A 23,359-nucleotide genomic window follows, 5' to 3' on the forward strand; every position below is an offset into this window, starting at 1 on the left:
ATCCCCCTCACTCCCTGCTCTCACACACTGGATCCTCTCACTCACTCCCTGCTCTCACACACTGGCTACCCTCACTCCCTGCTCTCACACACTGGCTCCCCTAACTCCCTGCTCTCACACACTGGATCCTCTCACTCCCTGCTCTCACTGTCGAAGCTGGATAATTGGCTGAAACAGAATCTGTTTAAAATTAAATCTGCACAACGCCATTTTGCGACTGGCCGCCCATTTTAGCGAATCTCACACATTATAAGTACATACGGCGATGCTATTATTTAGCGTCGTGTGATTACCACGCAATAGAACATTTTTAAAAGTCCTCATTATATAAATACAGTTACTAAAACATAATATGATCAACTCTGCAACACGTACCATGGTGTACTCCACAAAACATGTAGTCGCACAACGCTAACTACCCCAATACTTACACTCTGCACACTTACATAAAAAGGTTCCCTAGCATTAAGGTTAATATTTAAGGTTTTATTCATTATCAGTAATGTTGTGAAATACATGTTGTTTGATATCTAAGGTTTAGTGCATGATAAGCAGACCGTGTTTGGTGTCATTCTAAACCACTATGTCTTTGCAGATTTCCGGTTCTCCCCTTACTCACTCCCTGCTCACACTGGATCCTCCTCACTCACTCCCTGCTCTCACACACTGGATCCTCACTCACTCCCTGCTTTCACACACTGGATCCTCCTCACTCATTCCCTGCTCTCACACACTGGATCCTCCTCACTCACTCCCTGCTCTCACACACTGGATCCCCCTCACTCCCTGCTCTCACACAGTGTATCCCCTCACTCACTCCCTCCTCTCACACACTGGATCCTCACTCACTCCCTGCTTTCACACACTGGATCCTCCTCACTCACTCCCTGCTCTCACACACTGGATTCTCCTCACTCACTCCCTGCTATCACACACTGGATTCTCCTCACTCCCTGCTCTCACACACTGGATCCCCCTCACTCCCTGCTCTCACACAGTGTATCCCCTCACTCACTCCCTGCTCTCACACACTGGATTCTCCTCACTCACTCCCTGCTCTCACACACTGGATTCTCCTCACTCCCTGCTCTCACACAATGGATCCCCCTCACTCCCTGCTCTCACACAGTGTATCCCCTCACTCACTCCCTGCTCTCACACAGTGTATCCCCTCACTCACTCCCTGCTTCGCACACTGGATCCTCCTCACTCACTCCCTGCTCTCACACAGTGTATCCCCTCACTCACTCCCTGCTCTCACACAGTGTATCCCCTCACTCACTCCCTGCTCTCGCACACTGGATCCTCCTCACTCACACCCTGCTCTCACACAGTGTATCCCCTCACTCACTCCCTGCTCTCGCACACTGGATCCTCCTCACTCACGCCCTGCTCTCACACAGTGTATCCAACCACTCACTCACTCCCTGCTCTCACACAGTGTATCCCCTCACTCACTCCCTGCTCTCGCACACTGGATCCTCCTCACTCACGCCCTGCTCTCACACAGTGTATCCAACCACTCACTCACTCCCTGCTCTCACACAGTGTATCCCCTCACTCACTCCCTGCTCTCGCACACTGGATCCTCCTCACTCACGCCCTGCTCTCACACAGTGTATCCATCCACTCACTCACTCCCTGCTCTCACACAGTGTATCCATCCACTCACTCACTCCCTGCTCTCACACACTGGATCCTCCTGGAGGATACCCTCACTCACTCCCGTCCAGCTCCCCAGTCCCCACAGTGGGACATGGTCGGTGTCGTGACACTCAGGTGAATGAGTTCCTGCAGTGAGACCTCCGGTCTGGTAGGCGTCGCTGTGCTGTATGGTCGGAGCAGGAGACGCGCTGGGCTGTTATGTTAGTGACTCTGGCTTGACTTCAGACTCAGAGAGGCGACTTGTGTCCTGTCCCCGGTATCGGAGAGATGGGGAGCACAGCCCGGAGCGGGTGAGTCACTCCGAGGGTTATGTACAATCTATCTCTGCTATATATACATATAATACTGAGTAACTGCCTCATATTACACTGTGTCTCTATCATATACATATATATACTCATTATATTGTGTCTCTATCATATACAAATTACATGCATACTACACTGTGTGTCTATCATATACGTATACTGTAGCTGTACATTATATATCCATTACACTGTCTCAATCATAATTATATTACACTTCATGCATCTGTTACATACTTATTACACTGACTCTATTATATGCTCATTATACTGTGTCTCTGTCATATACATATTATACTGAATGCATCTATGTTACATACATATTACACTGTCTGTCATATACATATTATACTGAATGCATCTATGTTACATACATATTACACTGTGTCTGTCATATACATATTACACTGAATGCATCTATGTTACATACATATTACATTGTGTCTGTCATATACATATTACACTGAATGCATCTATGTTACATACATATTACACTGTGTCTGTCATATACATATTACACTGAATGCATCTATGTTACATACATATTACACTGTGTCTGTCATATACATATTACACTGAATGCATCTATGTTACATACATATTACACTGTGTCTGTCATATACATATTACACTGAATGCATCTATGTTACATACATATTACACTGTGGGCCGTATTCAATTTCGCCGTCATCTGAAGTTTTGTTGGCGAAAACTTATCGCGCGTGTCCCCCCATATTCAATTGCAAATGTGCAAAAACGGGGCCTGGCGAAAAGTCCAGTCATTTTTGGGGAAATCATCCTGACACCCCCCCTAAAGATGGCCTGACATGGGGGATCACTATGGGTACCCCCGATTAGCCCTGCCAAAGGTATTTGGGGGTTTTAAATGGTCTCAGTAGGCGCTATTTAGCGTCTTTGAGGAAGTGGTGAAGAATAGCATTTTGCGACTTTTTTGGGGGAAAATAAAAATGGCTAATGTCAAGCATTAAAAAGTGCCAAAAACGCACCTTCAGCAAGCACCTGCAATCAAAAATACACCTCCCACATACTTCCAGACCCCCCCAAAGGCTATTTCGCTAGTTTTTGATTGTTGTACCCCCACTTTGATTTTTTTTTTTCACCCACATTTTCAAAGTGCATTTTTTGGGGTGTCCTTTGTGTTTTTTCGTATTTTTTTACGCAGTTTGTGTTAAGGGGGGGGGGGTACAGAGGGGTTTCCGCACCCCACAACCCCAATTTTGCATTTTTTCCCGCCGGTATTATATTTCATTACATTGCATTGCGTTTTCGCACCGGCGAAACGACGCTGAAATTGAATACTGGGATAAATGACATTGGCGACAATGATGTCATCGCCGAAAACGGGATTTCGCTCCTAATTGAATACGGCACTGTGTCTGTCATATACATATTACACTGCATGCATCTGTTACATACTTATTACACTGACTATTATATACACATTATACTGTGTCTCATTCTCATTACACTGTGGGGACTAATTACTAAGCCTTGGATGGAGATAGAGTGAACGGAGATAAAGTACCAGCCAATCAGCTCCTAGCTGTGACAAGGCAGTTAGGAGCTGATTGGTTGGGACTTTATCTCCATAAAGTTAAATTTGAGACTTAGTAAATAGACTCCTAAGTCTCTGTCAAATACATATTACACTCAATGCATCTATGTTACATGGCATACGTTCAAGATGTCAGTGGACGGGATCCCGACGTCGATATACCGACGCCGGAATCCCGACGCCCGTCAAAATGCCAACAGGATACCGACATCAACATCCCGACAGCCGATGAGCTCTCGTCACATATCTTAAATGCAGCTCGATGTCTAATTGCAAGGCGCTGGAAAGCTATTGACCCTCCTTCTCGCCAACAACTTATAAATAAAATTTGGCACGTGGCGGCCATGGAGAAAATATCAGCTTATCTCCACAATACCTCTCCTAAGTTTCTAATGGTTTGGTGTGGCTGGTTCCTATATAACAGCACCATGCCACATGGGACCCTGCCCTCAGGCTTTTCGAACCTCCTTCTCTAGCGATTACAATGTATTTATAATATTATTTATTAGTTTATTTTTTTCCCATTTAGCTACAGCGATTTTTAAGCAGGTTTTTCTCATGTGTAACATAGACCCGGATTCGGCCTCCTTCCTACCCCCAACACATTCTTCCTCTTCTTCTCTTTACATTTTCTCTTTCTCTCTCTCTCTCTCTACGTGTTCTTCTGATTCCCATTTGCTCCTTTCTTATACTTTGGTTATCTACAGTCTATTTTAATACGTGATCTGATATATATCAGTTTTTACTTTTTTTATATTTTATCTATTTTTCAGAACAGTTTATTGCTACGTGTATCTATAGGATACTATGTTATTCTGCATTTCTGTTTTTGTATACTTCAAATATTTATTTTGCCTATGCATATATTGTTGTACTATTTTATTTTTGTAAAATTCTAAATAAATTTGTTAAAAAAAATTAAAAAAAACATCCCGAAGGTAAGTATGACCTGGTAATAGGAAAGTTAAGATTAGGGACCTCCCGGGGTGGGTTTGGGTTAGGCATTGACTGGGGAGGGTTAGGAAGCGGGGAGGGGGGGGTTTAGGGTTAGGCACCACTGGGGGAGGTTAGGGTTAGGCATCCCCCGGTGATGGTTAGGCACCACCCAGAAGGGTTAGGTTTAGGGTGCGGGAATGGGAAGTTTTGGTTAGGCACCATTGAGGGGAAGTTAGGGTTAGGCACCACCATGGGAGGTTAGGGTTAGGCACCACCAAGGGAGAGTTGGAGGGGGGGGGTTAGGGTACTTACCAGCCGGAGACGAGATTCCCGCGTCAGGATTTGAACCGCCGGCAATGGAATCGGTATGATTCCCAGCAGCAGCAGGCCGACAGATCCCGGCAGCGGCAGCCCGACAGCGCTGGAAATCCTGATCGTCCTCAGGTAAGTATATACTAACCTAACCCCCCTAACCCTCCTTTGGGGTGCCTAACCTTAACCTCCCCCCCCCCCCCAAGTGCCTAACCCTAATCCCCCCTGTAAGTTCCTAACCCCCCCCCCTTCCCCGCTGCCTAAACCTAACCCTGTCCCCCCCGGGGGTGCCTAACCTTCCCTCCCCCTAGCCTAACCCTAATCTCCCGGGGGGGTGCCTAACCCTAAGTCCCCCCCCCGGTTGCGCTAAACCTTAACCCCCCCCTGCGGCTGTCTGCTCGCGGCGCCCGGCGTCGGGAAAATGCCAGGCGTCTAGATATAGACGCCTGTCATTTAACCCACGCCGGGATAAAGCAGTCAGGATCCACCGGCATATCATACCCATTCCATGTTACATACATATTACATTGTGTCTCTATTATATAATCATTATACTGTGTCTGTATCATATACATATTACACTGAATGCATCTATGTTACATACATATTACACTGTCTTTTATATTCTCATTACACTGTGTCTCTGTCATACATATTACACTGAATGCATCTATGTTACATGCATATTACATTGTGTCTCTATTATATAATCATTATACTGTGTCTGTATCATATACATATTACACTGAATGCATCTATGTTACATACATATTACACTGTCTTTTATATTCTCATTACACTGTGTCTCTGTCATACATATTACACTGAATGTATCTATGTTACATACATATTACACTGTGTCTCTGTCATACATATTACACTGAATGCATCTATGTTACATGCATATTACATTGTGTCTCTATTATATAATCATTATACTGTGTATCTATCATATACATATTACACCGAATGCATCTGTTACATGCATATTACACTGTCTCGTTTATATTCTCATTACGCTGTGTCTCTGTCATACATATTACACTGAATGCATCTATGTTACATGCATATTACACTGTCGCGTTTATATTCTCATTACACTGCCTGTCATATACATGTTACACTGAATGCATCTTTGTTACATATATATTACATTGTGTCTCTATTATATACTCATTGTACTGTTCAATCACAGAACCAATAAGTACCTGCGCAAATCCCTCTAGTGCACTAGGTCATCACCATATACTATGATCTTAATGAAATAAGATTTATTCTATAATATGTAGACTTGATGAATAAATGAGGTAGATGTATATATTTCACATAAAAGTTTATTTCATAAATATAATGCACATAGTAGAATATAAAAATAGCCTGAAGTGCCTAATACCGGTATACAAGTCTAACATGCATAACACAAACACACACAAAAAATTTGTATACAAATGGTTTTGTTTTTTTAGACACTTAAGAGGCAGATGTATGAAGCTCTGGGAAGTGATAAAGTGGAGAGTGATAAACTACCAACCAATCAGCTGCCAACTGTCATTTTTCAAACACAACCTGTAACATGACAGTTGGGAGCTGAGTGGCTGCTAGTTTATCACTCTCCAATTTATCACTTTCCAGAGCTTAGTACATCTGCCCCACAGTCCTAGGAAAAAAAATATATAAGAAAAAAAAAAACCAGAATGAAAAGTTTCAGTAGTAAGGATTTCCACACTATTAATAGTGGTATATGGATAAATGTTCCTGATCCTCTGAACGTACCCTCCTGTTTCCCGATGGTTCGGACAGTATGAATGTTCGTATGGCCTTTGGGTAAAAAATAATCCCCTGCCAGTACCCAATCCTATTAATGGTCGAGTGTATAGGGAATGGTACCTTTGATCCGTGCAAGCAGCTTTTGGGTATTAACTTCTAAGTTCCCCATAAAGTCTGTTTGGCTGGTGGCAGCTGTATGCGCGGCGTCTGCCGGCAGACTGTTTCCCCCGTCTCACCAGATGATCTACTTCATTTTCCGTGTGCGAGTGGGTATCGATCTCTCTGCATTCTACGCGTTTCACCTGACACCGCAGGCTTCCTCAGGATTGCAGAGTGATCTATACTTGAAACCGCTGCTAGATATATGCGCCTGGATTCCATCCTCTCTGAGGTATCTCTCTTCTGCCCTACCTCTGTTCCATCCAGGCCGCAGCCCTATAGTATATCAGTCATATTCCACACACTGGGGGTGTTCCAGTGGTACGGGCTATATAATTGGCTTCAACATATTCAATCTGCAGATATACTCAGACCTACATATAACGGTGCCTCAACTATATAAATTACTACATATTAAAAAATATAATCAAAATCATTACAAGAGGATAATTGTCACATTTAAAATCTACGGTGGGGAGTTGTATTATAGCATATTGTTCCTTCCATTATTATTGTGTAAAATCTTTCTAGAGAGGACTTATCCATATGAGTTATCTATACAGGGTGCGTAGCGTGGACTACAAGACTACTTAGAAAGAAAAAAATTCTCTTTGCAGCGCCACAAGGAGGTGCTGAGCACTGGGGGGAGGGTTGTGTGCTGGGCTGCTGACAGGTATGGGGGGGGGACCCGCTCCCCTCCCCTCTCGGCACCCCTGGGTTTAACTAGAACTTTGTGGGCCACATAGCAAGATCTTAAAAGGGCCCCCCCAGAGGTAAAAAAAGAAACCACATACATTTGCTCCTACACAGAGCCAATTTATGTTATGCCACACAGAGCCCATTCAGTTTATGCCACACAGTAGTACTCCTTATACATTATGCCACACAGTAATGCCCCTTACACATCATACCACACAGTAATGCCCTTTACAGATTATGCCACATAGTAGTAGCGCCTCATATAGCACGTTATTCCACACAATAGTAGTGCCTCTTGCACATTATTCCCCCCCTCCAGCTGCCTCTCACCTTCCCCTGTGTGCTATCAGCAGCCAGCAGGTGTGTATTTGGGGCCAGGCCACTGGCTAATTACAGCTGTGTTGATATTAAAATTGAACCTCTATATACCCCTGCCTGTACCTTCTAAAATCCTACCTATAAACCTCTAAGGATGATGCTTAATTTGCGTACGCAGTCATACAGTAAATAGAGACTCCAGACTTAGAACATGTGGTTCCAAAGCAAAGTATTATTCAAGTAAAAAGTACAGTCAGTTACACGCTATTGATCCATACACAATTAGACGCAAAGGAATTATACAGACCCCCAAGTACAGTATACATACGCCGCGCTTCCAGACCCGGTGATAGGCATTAGCAAGAGACCCCGTCATTCAGCATTCAGCAAGAAGACTTAAGGCCCAGTGCTTGAGCACACATGTTTATACCCCCCCAGAATAGACAGGCCAATAGAGAAGTTTCTTGCTTATGCCATTGGTTCCCAGGGGAGAAGCATATGTTACAGTGCATTTAACAGGTTGGTTCAAATAGACTCGCCCAGCCTCTAACAACTGTGGGTCTTTTCCCTCCCGCCTCCCCATGCTGCATCCTAACAGTTGTTCCTAAAATATACATTTTGTTGCTTGTAGGCTCTGCAATCCATAACTCGAGAATGCATGATGCGATCTCCCCACCGATAGTACCGGAATTCTGTTGAAAGAGTATGCATCAGTACAAACCCAAACACTGCTGTCTTAACATGTATAGAACCTTAGTTATCAAATATCTTTATTTCACAGCATTTAAACTAACTGAATCAACTTAAATCATATACTTTAAAGCTTATTAAACCTTATGTGTGAATATGTAATGTGTGAGTATTCGGGGTTTGGTATAAAGACGTATTAATGTGTGTATGAGGAAGGGGTGCAGTTAACTCTCACTGAGTGAACATTTTAGCAGTGTGTCATGCTGAGCCAGGTAGTTCCACATTCCCACTCTGTGAGCAGTCCCCCCCACCTGTCCCAGACTTCAAAAGAAAAACTCTTTTATTCTTCCAGTCTCTTGTGTGAAATGCAAATAACCCAGCTACAAGAGACAGACCTAAGATGACACTCTAGTCTTTGAAATCATGCCATTGCAGGAAGCTTGCTAATGTAGGTGTGTATTCGAGCCAGACCACCTGTTGTGAGGGCAAACACTATCCAGGAAGCTTATCTACACAAGCCAGTTGTCACCTGGCCACTTGCTCTACTGTAAAGCCATTTCTGAAATATATATCCTTTATAATACGTAAAGTAATGAAATGGGCTTTTGGTGAATCGCCTTAACCTAAGGCGATGGTCACAGATGCATTCGCATGATGCTAATAGTATTATCGCCACATGTACTAAAGTGTGAGTTTATCTAAAATGGCGCTTAGGCGGCCATTTCGCAAAATGGCGTCTTGCGGCCAGTCGCAAGATGGTGTCGCTGCGATTCAATTTTAAACTGATCTTGTCTCAGCCAATAATCCAGTTTTGACAGCTGGTGCACCGGCAGGCAGCGCAAACATGGACAGACAGTGCCATTTGAATCTGGTTCCAGTCGCGAGCCAATCAGAGTTTGCGGTTCGGCAGGCAATCAGGAGCCGCCACTGCTGATTGACTTCCAGTCCGCGAGCTCTGATTGCCTCACGACCAACGCCGCCAATGTGCCAATGCGCCAGCTTTAATCAGCTGGTGCCAAATCAACATTGCTGACACCCGGGCCCCTCTTGACTGCCCTGACTGGACCGGCCCACCTTGTGGGAGTGACTGAGTGCAGGGGGAGCAGCGGACCACAGAGGCAGCATGGGCACCATAGCATCCGCACCTCTTGCACCCACAGTAGCTACGCCACTGTTTGCAAACAGTGGGGTCCTTCTCATGATCAATGGAATGGGGTTATAGACTAGGACAATCTAAACAAAGGCTGCAGGTGTACTTCAGGGTCTAGTCTTCAACCCGGGCAACGCCAGGTATCCCAGCTAGTATACAATAATTGTTTATTATATACATATACCATAATTGTATATTTTACACTCATTACACTGCGTCTGTCATAAACCTGTAATACTGTTTCTATCATATTACAATGCATTCATCTCTGTTACATACATATTACATGGTGTCTGTCATATACATATTACCCTGCATGCATCTGTGTTATACATATTATACCGTGTCTCTATATTATATACATATACTGTAATTGTATATATTCACATATTCCGCAGCGCTTTACAGAGAATATTTGGCCATTCACATCAGTCCCTGCCCCAGTGGAGCCCCAGTGGAGCTTACAATCTATGTTCCCTATCACGTACACACATACACACTAGGGTTAATTTGTGTTGGGAGCCAATTAACCTAGCAGTATATATTTTTTGGAGTGTGGGAGGAAACCGGAGCACCCGGAGGAAACCCACGCAAGCACAGGGAGAATATACAAACTCCACACAGGTAGGGCCATGGTGGGAATTGAACCCATGACCTCAGTGCTGTGAGGCAGTAACGCTAACCATTACACCATCTGTGCTGCCCATATATATATATTCATTACACTGTGTCTCTATCATATACATATTACACTGCATGCATCTCTATTACATATTATACTGTGTCTCTCTATTATATACATATACTGTAATTGTATATTCATTATACTGTGTCTCTATCATATACAGTGCATCCGGAAAGTATTCACAGCGCTTCACTTTTTCCACATTTTGTTATGTTACAGCCTTACTCCAAAATGGAATAAATTCATTTTTGTCCTCAAAATTCTACAGACAATACCCCTTAATGTCAACGTGTAAAACGTTTTTTTTTTTTTTTTTTTAGTTTTTTGCAAATTTAATAAAAACAAACTAAGAAATCACATGTACATAAGTATTCACAGCCTTTGCTCAATACTTTGTTGATGCACCTTTGGCAGCAATTACAGCCTCAAGTCTTTTTGAATATGATGCCACAAGCTTGGCATAGTTTAGCCCATTCCTCTTTGCAGCACCTCTCAAGCTCCATCAGGCTGTATGGGAAGCGTCGGTGCACAGCCATTTTCAGATCTCTCCAGAGATATTCAAACGGATTCAAGTCTGGGCTCTGGCTGGGCCACTCAAGGGCATTCACAGAGTTGTCCTGAAGCCACTCCTTTGATATCTTGGCTGTGTGCTAAGGGTCGTTGTCCTGCTGAAAGATGAACCGTCGCCCCAGCCTGAGGCCAAGAGCGCTCTGGAGCAGGTTTTCATCCAGGATGTCTCTGTACATTGCTGCATTCATTTTTCCTTCTATCCTGACTAGTCTCCCAGTTCCTGCCACTGAAAAACATCCCCACAGCATGATGCTGCCACCACCAAGCGGTGCCTGGTTTCCTCCAAACATAACGCCTGGCATTGACACCAAAGCGTTCAATCTGTGTCTCATCAGACCAGATAATTTTGTTTCTCATGGTCTGAGAGTCCTTCAGGTGCATTTTGGCAAACTGCAGGCGGGCAATCCTGTTTCGGAGGTCTACAGACAATTGCTTGGACTTCATGCTTGGTTTGTGCTCTGACAAACACTGTCAAGTGTGGGACCTTATATAGACAGGTTTATGCCTTTCAAAATCATGTCCAAACAACTTCATTTACCACAGGTAGACTCCAATTAAGCTGTAGGAACATTTCAAGGATGATCAGTGGAAACAGATGGACCTGAGCTCAATTTTGAGCTTCATGGCAAAGGCTGTGAATACTTATGTTATACCCCTTTTACACCGGAGCTAAAACCCGGGTTTTCGATGGGTTAACCCGGGCAGCTCCATGGTGTAAAAGGGGAGAGAGTCAGATCGCCGGGTTGAGTGACCCGGCAATCCAACCCAGGTAACTAGCAGGGTTTAACACGGGCATAGCCCGTGAAACCCTGCTATGAGAACAGCGCACTCCGGGTCACGATGACCTGGAGTGTGCTGCTAGCCGGCCGATTGGTCCGGCTTCAGTGGCGCTTGGAGATGACGTCATCTCCAAGCGACCACTTTCACTCCGCAAAAGCCGGGTCTATGCAGACCCGACTGCGGTGTGAGCGGCGCTGACTCGGGAATATCCCGAGTTGGCGCCGGCAAAATTCCGGGTCTGTTCCGCATAGGAACTTTATTCCAACTCCGGGTCAGACCCGGACTTTAGGTGGAAAAGGGGTATAAATGTGATTTCTTAGTTTTTTGTTTTTTTTTTGTATTAAATTTGCAAAAATCTAAAGAAAACCTTTTTACAGGTTGTCATTATGGGGTTTTGTGTGTAGAATTTTGAGGACAAAAATTAATTTATTCCATTTTGGAATAAGGCTGTAACATAACAAAATGTGGAAAAAGTGAAGCGCTGTGAATACTTTCCGGATGCACTGTACATATTACACTACATGCATCTCTGTTACATACATATTACATGGTGTCTCTGTCATATACATATTACACTGCATGCATCTCTGTTAAATATTATACTGTGTCTCTATATTATATACATATACTGTAATTGTATATTCATTACACTGTGTCTTTATTATATATACTGTATATTACACTACATGCATCTCTGTTGCATACATATTACATGGTGTCTCTGTCATATACATATTACCCTGCATGCATCTCTGTTACATATTATACTGTGTCTCTATATTATATAAATATACTGTAATTGTATATTCATTACCTTATACATATTACACTGCATGCATATGTGTTATGCATATTACACTGCATGCATCTGTTACATATACTGTTTCTCTCTATTATATACATATACTGTAATTGTATGATATATTTATTTCACTGTGTCTCTATCATATACATATTACACTGTAACTCTCTATTATATACATATACTGTAATTGTATGATATATTTATTACTGTGTCTCTATCATATATATTACACTGCATGTATCTCTGTTACATATCATACTGTCTCTTATATACATATACTGTAATTGTATATGATATATTCATTACACTGTCTTTATCATATACATATTACACTGCATGCATCTGTTACATATTATACTGTCTCTCTATTATATACATATACTGTAATTGTATATTATATATTCATTACACTGTGTCTTTATCATATACATATTGCACTGCATGCATCTGTTACATATAATACTGTGTCTCTCTATTCTATACATATACTGTAATTGTATATTCATTACACTGTGTCTCTATCATATACATATTAGACTGCATGCATCTCTGTTACATACATATTACATGGTGTCTCTGTCATATACATAGTACACTGTCTCTATCATATACATATTACACTGCATTTATCTCTGTTACATATTATACTGTGTCTCTCTATTATATACTGTACATATGCTGTAATTGTATATTATATATTCATTACACTGTGTATTTATAATATACATATTACACTGCATGCATCTGTGTTATATACATATTACAGGTTGAGTCTCCCATATCCAAAATGCTTGGGACCAGGGCTATTTTGGATAATGGAATATTCCGTATTTTGGAATATTTGCATATGATTATTAAATATCTTGGGAATGGGACCCAAATATACACACAGAATGCATTTATGTGTTATATACACCTTATACACACAGCCTGCAGGTAATTTTATACAATATTTTCAATAATTTTGTGGCTCAAGCTTAGCTTGTGTACAGAAATGAAATTCATTTATGTTTCATATACACCTTATACACACAGCCTGAAGGTAATTTTACACAATGTTTTTAATAATTTGTGCCTTAGACAAAGTTTGTGCACATTGAACCATCAGGAAGCAAAGGTTTCATTATCTGCCATGCCAAAATAATTCCGTATTTCGGAATATTCCGTATTTCGGAATATTTGGATATGGGAGACTCAACATGTACATTTGAACTCACTATTATATACAGGTTACACATATGCTGAATATCTACATTTATCTCTCTCATATTACACTGCATTTCTCTATTATATTCATGTTTCTCTTCTATATTACACTGTACCTCTGTCTTATACATATTTTACTGTCTCTGGTATATACATATTACGCCACATCTTTTTTATGTTTATGTACATATTACAATGTGTGTATCCCATATACATTTATATAGTGTAACATATACACTACAGTATATCTCTTCTATACATATTACATCATACCTTTTGTTATTTACCTATTACACTGTGCCTCTATTATATAACTATTACACTGTGCCTCTATTATATAACTATTACACTGTGCCTCTATTATATAACTATTACACTGTGCCTCTATTATATAACTATTACACTGTGCCTCTAGAATATACTTGTTACACTGTGCCTCTATTCTATAACTGTTACACTGTGCCTCTATTCTATAACTGTTACACTGTGCCTCTATTCTATAACTGTTACACTGTGCCTCTATTCTATAACTGTTACACTGTGCCTCTAGTATATACTTGTTACACTGTGCCTCTAGTATATACTTGTTACACTGTGCCTCTATTCTATAACTGTTACACTGTGCCTCTATTCTATAACTGTTACACTGTGCCTCTAGTATATACTTGTTACACTGTGCCTCTAGTATATACTTGTTACACTGTGCCTCTATTCTATAACTGTTACACTGTGCCTCTAGTATATACTTGTTACACTGTGCCTCTATTCTATAACTGTTACACTGTGCCTCTATTCTATAACTGTTACACTGTGCCTCTATTCTATAACTGTTACACTGTGCCTCGAGTATATACTTGTTACACTGTGCCTCTATTCTATAACTGTTACACTGTGCCCAGTGGCGGAACTAGAGAGTGGTGGGCCCAGGTGCAAGAATATGCTTTGGGCCCCCCACCCCACCCATTCTTGGCACCCCAACATTTTTTCACCACCCCTCACCCCTCCCCAGTAATTACAGTGTCTGTCCTGCCGCCCAGCCTTGTTTTCTCACCACCCCTCACTGCCCCCCCAGTCAGTAAATTCAGTCTGTCCAGCCCGAGTGTGTCAGCCTCATTCTCCCTCCATCCCCAGCATGTCTCTGCCTCGTTCTTCCCGCCAGCGTGTGTCCCAACCCCAGCGTGTCAGCCTCTTTCCCCCCCAGTGCCAGCGTGTGTCAGCCTCTTTCCCCCACAGTGCCAGCGTGTGTCAGCCTCTTTCCCCCACAGTGCCAGCGTGTGTCAGTCTCTTTCCCCCCCCAGCCCCAGTGTGTGTGTCAGCCTCTCCCCCCCCCCCAGTGCCAGTGTGTGTGTCAGACTCTTTTCCCCCAGCCCCAGTGTGTGTGTCAGCCTCTTTCCTCCCCAGCCCCAGCGTGTGTCAGCCTCTTTCAGCCCCAGCCCCAGTGTGGGTGTCAGCCTCTTCCCCCCCCCAGCCCCAGCGTGTGTGTCAGCCTCTTTCCCCCTCCCAGCGTGTGTGTCAGCCTCTTTCCCCCCCAGCCCCAGCGTGTGTCAGCCTCTTTCCCCTCCAGCCCCAGCGTGTGTCAGCCTCTTTCCCCCCCAGCCCCAGCGTGTGTCAGCCTCTTTCCCCCCCAGCCCCAGCGTGTGTCAGCCTCTTCCCCCCCCAGCCCCAGCGTGTGTCAGCCTCTTTCCCCCCCAGCCCCAGCGTGTGTCAGCCTCTTTCCCCCCCAGCCCCAGCGTGTGTCAGCCTCTTTCCCCCCCAGCCCCAGCGTGTGTCAGCCTCTTTCCCCCCCAGCCCCAGCGTGTGTCAGCCTCTTTCCCCCCCAGCCCCAGCGTGTGTCAGCCTCTTTCCCCCCCAGCCCCAGCGTGTGTCAGCCTCTTTCCCCCCCAGCCCCAGCGTGTGTCAGCCTCTTTCCCCCCCAGCCCCAGCGTGTGTCAGCCTCTTTCCCCCCCAGCCCCAGCGTGTGTCAGCCTCTTTCCCCCCCAGCCCCAGCGTGTGTCAGCCTCTTTCCCCCCCAGCCCCAGCGTGTGTCAGCCTCTTTCCCCCCCAGCCCCAGCGTGTGTCAGCCTCTTTCCCCCCCAGCCCCAGCGTGTGTCAGCCTCTTTCCCCCCCCAGCCCCAGCGTGTGTCAGCCTCTTTCCCCCCCCAGCCCCAGCGTGTGTCAGCCTCTTTCCCCCCCAGCCCCAGCGTGTGTCAGCCTCTTTCCCCCCCAGCCCCAGCGTGTGTCAGCCTCTTTCCCCCCCAGCCCCAGCGTGTCAGCCTCTTTCCCCCCCAGCCCCAGCGTGTCAGCCTCTTTCCCCCCCAGCCCCAGCGTGTGTCAGCCTCTTTCCCCCCAGCCCCAGCGTGTGTCAGCCTCTTTCCCCCCCAGCGTGTGTCGGCCTCTTTCCCCCCCAACCCCAGCGTGTGTCGGCCTCTCTCCCCCCCAGCCCCAGCGTGTGTCAGCCTCTTTTCCCCCCAGCCCCAGCATGTGTCAGTCTCTTCCCCCCCCCCCCCAGCCCCAGCATGTCAGCCTCTTCCCCCCCCCCCAGCATGTGTCAGCCTCTTCCCCCCCCAGCCCCAGTGTGTGTCTCAGCCTTTTACCCCCCCAGCCCCAGCGTGTGTCAGCCTCTTCCACCCCAGCGTGAGTCAGCCTCTTTCCCCCCAGCGCCAGCGTGTGTCAGCCTCTCCCCCCCCCCCCCCCAGCCCCAGTGTGTGTGTCAGCCTTTTTCCCCCCCAGCCCCAGTGTGTGTGTCAGCCTCCCCCCCCCCCCCCCCAGCCCCAGCATGCGTCAGCCTCTTCCCCCCCAGCCCGTGTCTCAACCTCTTTCTCCCCCAGCGTGTCTCAGCCTCTTTCACCCTCCCCCCCCCTCCATACCACCGCCACTTACCTTATTTATTCCTCTTCTGCTCATCTCGATCCGCGGCTCCTCTCGATCTTCTTACTCCAGCAGCCCGGCCCCTTGTTATGACACGGCACACATGACGTCATGACGCCATGCGCCATGTCATAACAAGGGGCCTGGCTGCTGGAGCAAGGGGCCGGGCCGCGGTGGGTGTCTCTCATGTTGGAGCCGAAGCGGGCCCGCTCCAGTTCCAGCCATTTAGGTAATGGGGACCAGGTCAGCGGGCAGCGGCGCTGTCGGATGCAGGCGGCCATGGGCCCCTGCACCACAGCGGGCCCCGGTGCAAAGCATCGGCTGCTCTGTCGCAAGTTCCGCCCCTGACTGTGCCTCTAGTATATACTTGTTAAACTGTAAGGGGGGAATACAATTGCGGACGGGCAGTGTTAAAAACCGCCGCCGGGTTTTTCTATTCATTTAGATGCCTGAAAATGGGACTTTTTTTGTTATCTCACCTCCAGAGCAAGTTCGTTAATTTTAGGAAAAATCAGCGGGTCTTGCTCTGTGACCCCGGCCGCACCCCCGAGGACTACTTAAGTAATTGGAAGTTTCCTATTGGCTTAATTAGTCCTTAATTACTCACCATCCGAAGCGCTGTCTTCTGCATCCAACGTCGGAAGCCACGGCTGATTAACATCCATACCTCCTGCCTCCAGGTCCCGCCACCTTGCCCAAAGAGAGCTAGAAAACATCATACTTATTTTTATTCAGTAAAACAGAGTTTTATCAATTTTAAAGTACATTATAAGTGTTTTCAGCATTGTCTATCTTATTACAAACACTCCTTATATATTTACTCACTATTACACTGTAAATCTAACTCTATTGTATACATTTTGCTGTGATTCTCTACTGTAGAGAGACCCTCTTCATATTACTCTCTCTCTCATAAACATATTACATTATATATATATATATATATATATATATATATAGTGTTCCCTCTAGCTCCGGCGGCAGGCAGGGCAGCGGAGCTAGAGAGGGCATGTCGCGCCCGAGAAGGGGGCGTGGTCATCGGAAAAGGGGGCGTGTCTATAAGACGCGTCCCTTTTTCGTCACTCTTGGGGGCGTGCCCAGCACTTACGGACACGCCGGGCAGCCCCCAAGCCCTGCAGACAGGGAGAATAGATGCCCGGCGTCTATTCTCCGGCGGTGACCGGGTCCCCGCATGTTTCTCCACCCGCGGGACGCTGCGTCCCGCGGGTGAGAACGGCTCCCGCAGGCTGTTAGGGCAGGGCGCTTTTTGCCCTCCTCCTGGAGGGCAGGGTGCTTTTTGCCCTCCAGAAGGAGGGCAGGGCGCCGTGCCCCGCTAAAACAGCCTAGCGGGAACGCTATATATATATATATATATATATATAAGATATACTGTATATTATATGCACATTACACAGTATATCTAATATATACATATTACTTGTTACACTGTTGTCTGTTACATACTGTACATATTACTATGTATCTCCATTATGTATTCTAATATAATTATATGACTTTATTATACTTCTTACTACATTGTATCTAGCGTCAGTTTACTTATACTGTTACATTATATGAACTTAGATGCATCATTCATGGGTCATACTGTATGCTTACTATTGTATATTACTTTTTGTTAGTATTAGTTGCTTGATATCATCCTATTATATTACATGCGAGTGCATATTTTTATATAATTTTGCCTCAGTTTTAAGTTATGCTCTTTTTCTGGATACTTTTCTATTGAACCACAGGGGATACGTTGTGTCTTTTAGCAGCCATTCCTATTCCTATACAGGCAGAAGAGCTTACAGTCTAGTGTTGGAGACATACCCAGATGGGTATAGGTACAATGACTGATGTACACTATATAGCAGGCCTGACCAACCTGTGGCTCTCCTGCTGTTCTGAAACTACACATCCCAGCATGCCCTGACACAGATTTAACATTTCCTAATAGCAAAACTGGCAAGGCATGCTGGAACTTGTAGTTTCACAACAGCTGGAGGGCCACAGGTTGGCCAGGCCTGCTATATAGCTATGTTATCATTGGACTGTATTTTGTTAATATAACCCAGTGGATGGGTGCAGCTTGTCTCCTTTTCTCTGTCCTCAGTTCTCTGACTCAGGGGAACCTCAGGTTTTATGTACATCTGACGTAAAACCTCAGTGTGTGATGTCTGCATGGCACAAGTGTATGTCTGTTAGCCTGTGACACGTCTATGGGGGCAGGAATGAGAGCAGGGTCTCTCAAACCCTCCTTTATTTGCCTTCCCTCCAGCCAGAGGACAGACTGGGCTGTGTATACAAAAGGAGTATTGTGACCTAACCTGAGTGCTGCGAGCCCAGGGGCACCTGAGGAGATGGTAACCCTGAAACTGCCGCAGACGCTGTAAACTGTATTCATATTCTGCATCATTCCTTATGTACTGACACAGCCTGAGCGTGTGAAAACCGCCGTCTCCTATTCTCGCTTTGTGCTGCTGCCTCAATTCTATCTCCTAGAACTGCTCATTGTTCCTTGTGATGGGTGGATCTGTCCCGCAGAGTATCCGATGCTACGTTGGACAACGCAGCTCGGATACGTAATGCAGCAGGAGGAGTGATGCCTCCTGCTGCATTACCGTATCCACACAGACGGAGTTGCAAAGCTGCTTGCGAGCGGCTTTGCAGTTCCGCCTGAAGCTGAATCAGGCCCTGTGTTCCTTTACGATGGGGGTATCTGTCTGCTCCATGCAGAATGTGTTAGGTTGGAATAGAGTGCCAGATTTTGCACATTGGGACTGATTCATTACCGATCGCAAATGTGATTTACGCATGCAGATGGCGTTCTGCACGTGCACGAAGGTCTCACTGCAATCGGACTGCGATCGCAGTGACTACGCAGACCCATCACAGAGTGACTGGTGGGAAGTGAGTGTTTGGAGGTGGTGACGGGGGGGGGTGGTCCGCAAAACGCTGGCGTGCCAGTGCGTTTGAATGTCCGTTACAGGGGCGTGCATAAATTAGCCACTGCGATGCCATACGCAGTAAGGTCAGACCTTGTGCAAGTGCACGTGAAGCTCCGCTGGTACTCGATGTTACCGATGGTTTCGCAGACTTGCTAAGCATTGCGGATGTGTGTAAGGTGAAGTGGGCGTCCTTATGTTAGGGTGTGACGGCATAGCGATCACAATCATTAGACTATTTTCGCAGTGAGACTGCATGTGTAATCGCAGTTGCGATCCGTAATGAAATAAGGCCCATTGTTCCTTTTGTTGGATCTATCTGACCCCTCTGTGCAGAATGTTGATGGTTGTAATAGTGCACCGGGTTCTGGACACTGGGCCTGATTAATCACGGATCGCAGTTGCAACAGCGTACGCAGATCGGCCGATGGTGCGTACTGCGCATGCAGTGCGCTTGTGCAGGTTAGCATTGTGTTACGGCAACATTTGGGGGTGGTGACGGGGGAGTGGACAGAGAAACACAGGCGTGCTTGTCCGTTTGAACACAGTTACTTGGGCGTGCATAAATTATCCTCTGCGAGTACTCACTGCGTGCAACGAGACATGCAAGTTCTCAGACAGGTCAGAGCTGCTGTAATTGTGCGTGAGGGGCCGATGTATATGCAGGACTGCGAGCTCCGACGGATGTGAGATAGCGTTAGTGGGCGTCTCTATGCTGGCTGAGCAGCTGCAAACATTACCAGGCTTTCGCAGCAGAACTGTAACAGTGATCCGTAATGAATCCAGGCCCATTCTTCCTTATGGGTGTATCTGACTGGTTGTATTAGTGCATTTTCCTCAACGACACATTTACAACCAGCTGCGTGTTTGGTGGCCACATTGACTTGGTGGTAACCAGTTCTCAGCCGTCACCTTTTGCCCGTTTTGTTTCTTCTCATAGCAAAAATGCCTGAAAATGCAGATGTAAAGGAAATTAAAGCTCTAAGGGAAGTGGTAGTGTGCAGGAGAAATGGTACTGTGCAGGTGTCTGTATGTAAAATCTAACAACACATACGCAGGGCGATATATCTGTCAGTGTGGACTTTAGAACAAATGCTGAACATCATGTTCATTATAAAGAACACGGGAAGTGGTACTGTGCAGCTGTCCTTACATGCAGCATATGGGCAGATACTGAGAATTATATACAGCATAGAAAACTGTGCAGGCCTCCATCCATACAGACAGAAAACCGGATTACGACCCATGGGCCCTAGGCAACATACTGGTTTGGGCCCTGTCCCCCTCCTCTACCTCCATTTGTTAAAATAACAAAGCATAGAAACAGGTTAGGTCAGTCTGGGCCCGTCAGTGCCCACTGGCCCTAGGCAGGAGCCTAGGTTGGATGATGGATGTTCCAGCTCTGCATACATGAGAATTATCCCATCATACAGAACAAGTGGCTGTGTGCAGCAATCCATACGTACATAAGTACAGATACTGTATTGTAGTGACCGTTGTCCCATCCTTCATACATACATGCATTATATATTATATAAGTATAAAAGTCCACGTTCTCATTCACTCAGGCGCTTATCTGACTGGAAGAGGTGGTGAGGGCAGGGGAGCCATCAGTGGATGTGGAAAGCTAGTGTCCTGTAGCTGCCTCACCAGTTAAAACCTGCAGAGCCCCCCACACACAACAAGTTATAACCAATAGAGCCCCCCCCCCCACACGCACACACTCACCACAAGTTTTAACCGGCGAAGCCCCGCAACACACCACAAGTTGTAACCAACAGAGCCCCCACACACACCACAAGTTATACCCAACAGAGCCCCCCACACACCACAAGTTATACCCAACCGAGCCCCCCACACACCACAAGTTGTAACCATCAGAGCCCCCATCCCTCCGACACAAGCACCACAAGTTGTAACCAACAGAGCCCCCCCACACACCACAGGTTGTAACCAACAGAGCCCATCCCCTCGCACACACACACCACACAAGCTGTAACTAGCAATTACCTGTCTGTCCAGAGTAACTGTGCTTAGCTCAGGGTTTTACTTTCTCATGCTCGCTGATGGACAAAGAGGAAGGACAACTGTTCCCCTATCTTCGCTGGCTGCTTGTGTCACCAAGGCGGCAATGGAGATCACCAGGGGAGGAGTAGGGCTAGAACAGCAATAATAGGAGAGCTCACCAGGTCCAGCAGCTGACGGTATTCAGCAGACCTGCTAAATAACCTTGTCCCTGGTGTGTGAACTCCTTGGGGGGGATGTAGGCAGCAAGCCGACGGTCTAAATACCGACCGCCGGCTTCCCGACTCTCTAATCCCTGTGTGGAAAACTCGCCGCCTCTTATTATCCATACCCCGTAAGACCGACGCCTGACATACCAAACGAAGGTACGCCGGGCGTGGACAGCTTTGGGGGGGGGGGAGGCTTAGGTTTTAGGGCTCCCTGGGGGACTTAGGGTTTTGCTCCCCCCGGGAGGGTTGGTGTTAGGCTAGGGAAAGGGAGGGTTAGGCACCCCCGGGGGGAGGTTAGGGTAAGGCACCCCCCCGGTAGACTTAGGTTTAGGCTGTGGGTAAGGTTTAGGCACTTAGGGGGGTTTAGGGTTAAGCAGGTGGGGGGGGGGAGGTTAGGGTTAGGCACCCCCTAAGGGAGGGTTAGGGGGTAGAATTAGGTTAGCGATACTTACCTTTTGACGATCAGGATTTTCACCCTTGCCGAACTGTCGGGATTTGGCCGGTGGTAATACCTACTACACCCCTCCTTGGTACCACTGCAAATATTTCTCTCTGTTTTCCCAAATTTGTGCTTGTTCTATATTTGTGGTAAAGTTATGTTGTGGGCACTGAGCTGGTCTAAAGTGCAACCATCTCCAATAGTTAACACATTTTGAATGTTCCCTGAATGTTGAGCCTTCGGGCTAACCACCACCACTATTTAGATTCCATTGGCCAGTTAGGCTAACTCCTCACACTTTGCAGCTTTAGCCTAGAACCTTTACCTGTCCATTCAGCATCTAGGATTACATAATGCAATTCAGAATGGCTGCTTGCTGTCCCTAGAATTGGGATTCGGTCACTATGGACAGTGGCATACTACATACCCAGCATGACAGCATTAGTGAATATCATTATACATTTGTTGGTTTTTATGCTTTTTAAATATTCCTTCTCATGAACTTATTTCACCCAGGGGTCATTCCGTGTCAAATCAACACACTGATTTTCCCTTACCAGCTCAGATTTTGTATATGGAGAGTATATATGTAGTATAAGAAAAATACAAAATATTATTTAAATATATCATGCCATTTCCAAAATATGTAAAGTTTTCAAAAATCTGGCAAAAACGCACAACCAGCATCTTTTCAAATTGCCATAGCAGCTCTCCTCATTATGCTAGAGAGGTGGGAGTGGTGTCATTTTACTGTGTTTTTTATGCCCTTTCCTATGATATACAACATGATAGGCTTTGTGAGGAAAAACTTTTTTCAAATTCAAACTGAAATTTTTGATCATGATTATTTCAAAAAATGCGTTGACAAAAAATTTCTGGAAAGAGTCTATACTAATGTTAAATGTTTGTCAAAATGTAAAAGTGGGGGGACAATGGGTTCATAGTTAAAAATAATTCGAAAGCAAGGTAGTTTATTCAAAAAAAGCCGGGTGTATGAGAAGTAGTAATAGGTAATAATAGATTTGATGGCTTCATTAGTTTAATTATATAAATCAAGTTGAATAGAAATACTTGACATTGTATTAGTCAGTCAGCAATGTTAGCTGAAGATAGTGTGACAATGCCTCAGTGGTTTTTAAAGTGTCATCAGGAGACATGACATAAATTCCCACCATGGCCCTACCTGTGTGGAGTTTGTATATTCTCCCTGTGCTTGCGTGGGTTTCCTCCGGGTACTCCGGTTTCCTCCCACACTCCAAAAATATACT

General features: G+C 45.5%; 1 protein-coding gene across 1 annotated transcript in view; it reads left to right on the forward strand.

Annotated features, from left to right (window-relative positions):
- The first annotated feature begins 1,423 nt into the window (after positions 1-1,423).
- SLC35B2 (solute carrier family 35 member B2) overlaps positions 1,424-23,359 on the forward strand; it is a 60,205-nt gene continuing 38,269 nt past the window's right edge. Inside the window, exon 1 of the mRNA XM_088445330.1 lies at positions 1,424-1,955. Coding sequence (XP_088301456.1) covers positions 1,933-1,955 — 23 coding nt within the window. The 5' untranslated portion in view covers positions 1,424-1,932. The remainder of the gene's footprint in view (positions 1,956-23,359) is intronic.

This window comes from Taudactylus pleione, unplaced genomic scaffold, assembly GCF_031769625.1.
Source record: "Taudactylus pleione unplaced genomic scaffold, aTauple2 ptg000378l, whole genome shotgun sequence".
Lineage (NCBI taxonomy): Eukaryota > Metazoa > Chordata > Amphibia > Anura > Myobatrachidae > Taudactylus > Taudactylus pleione.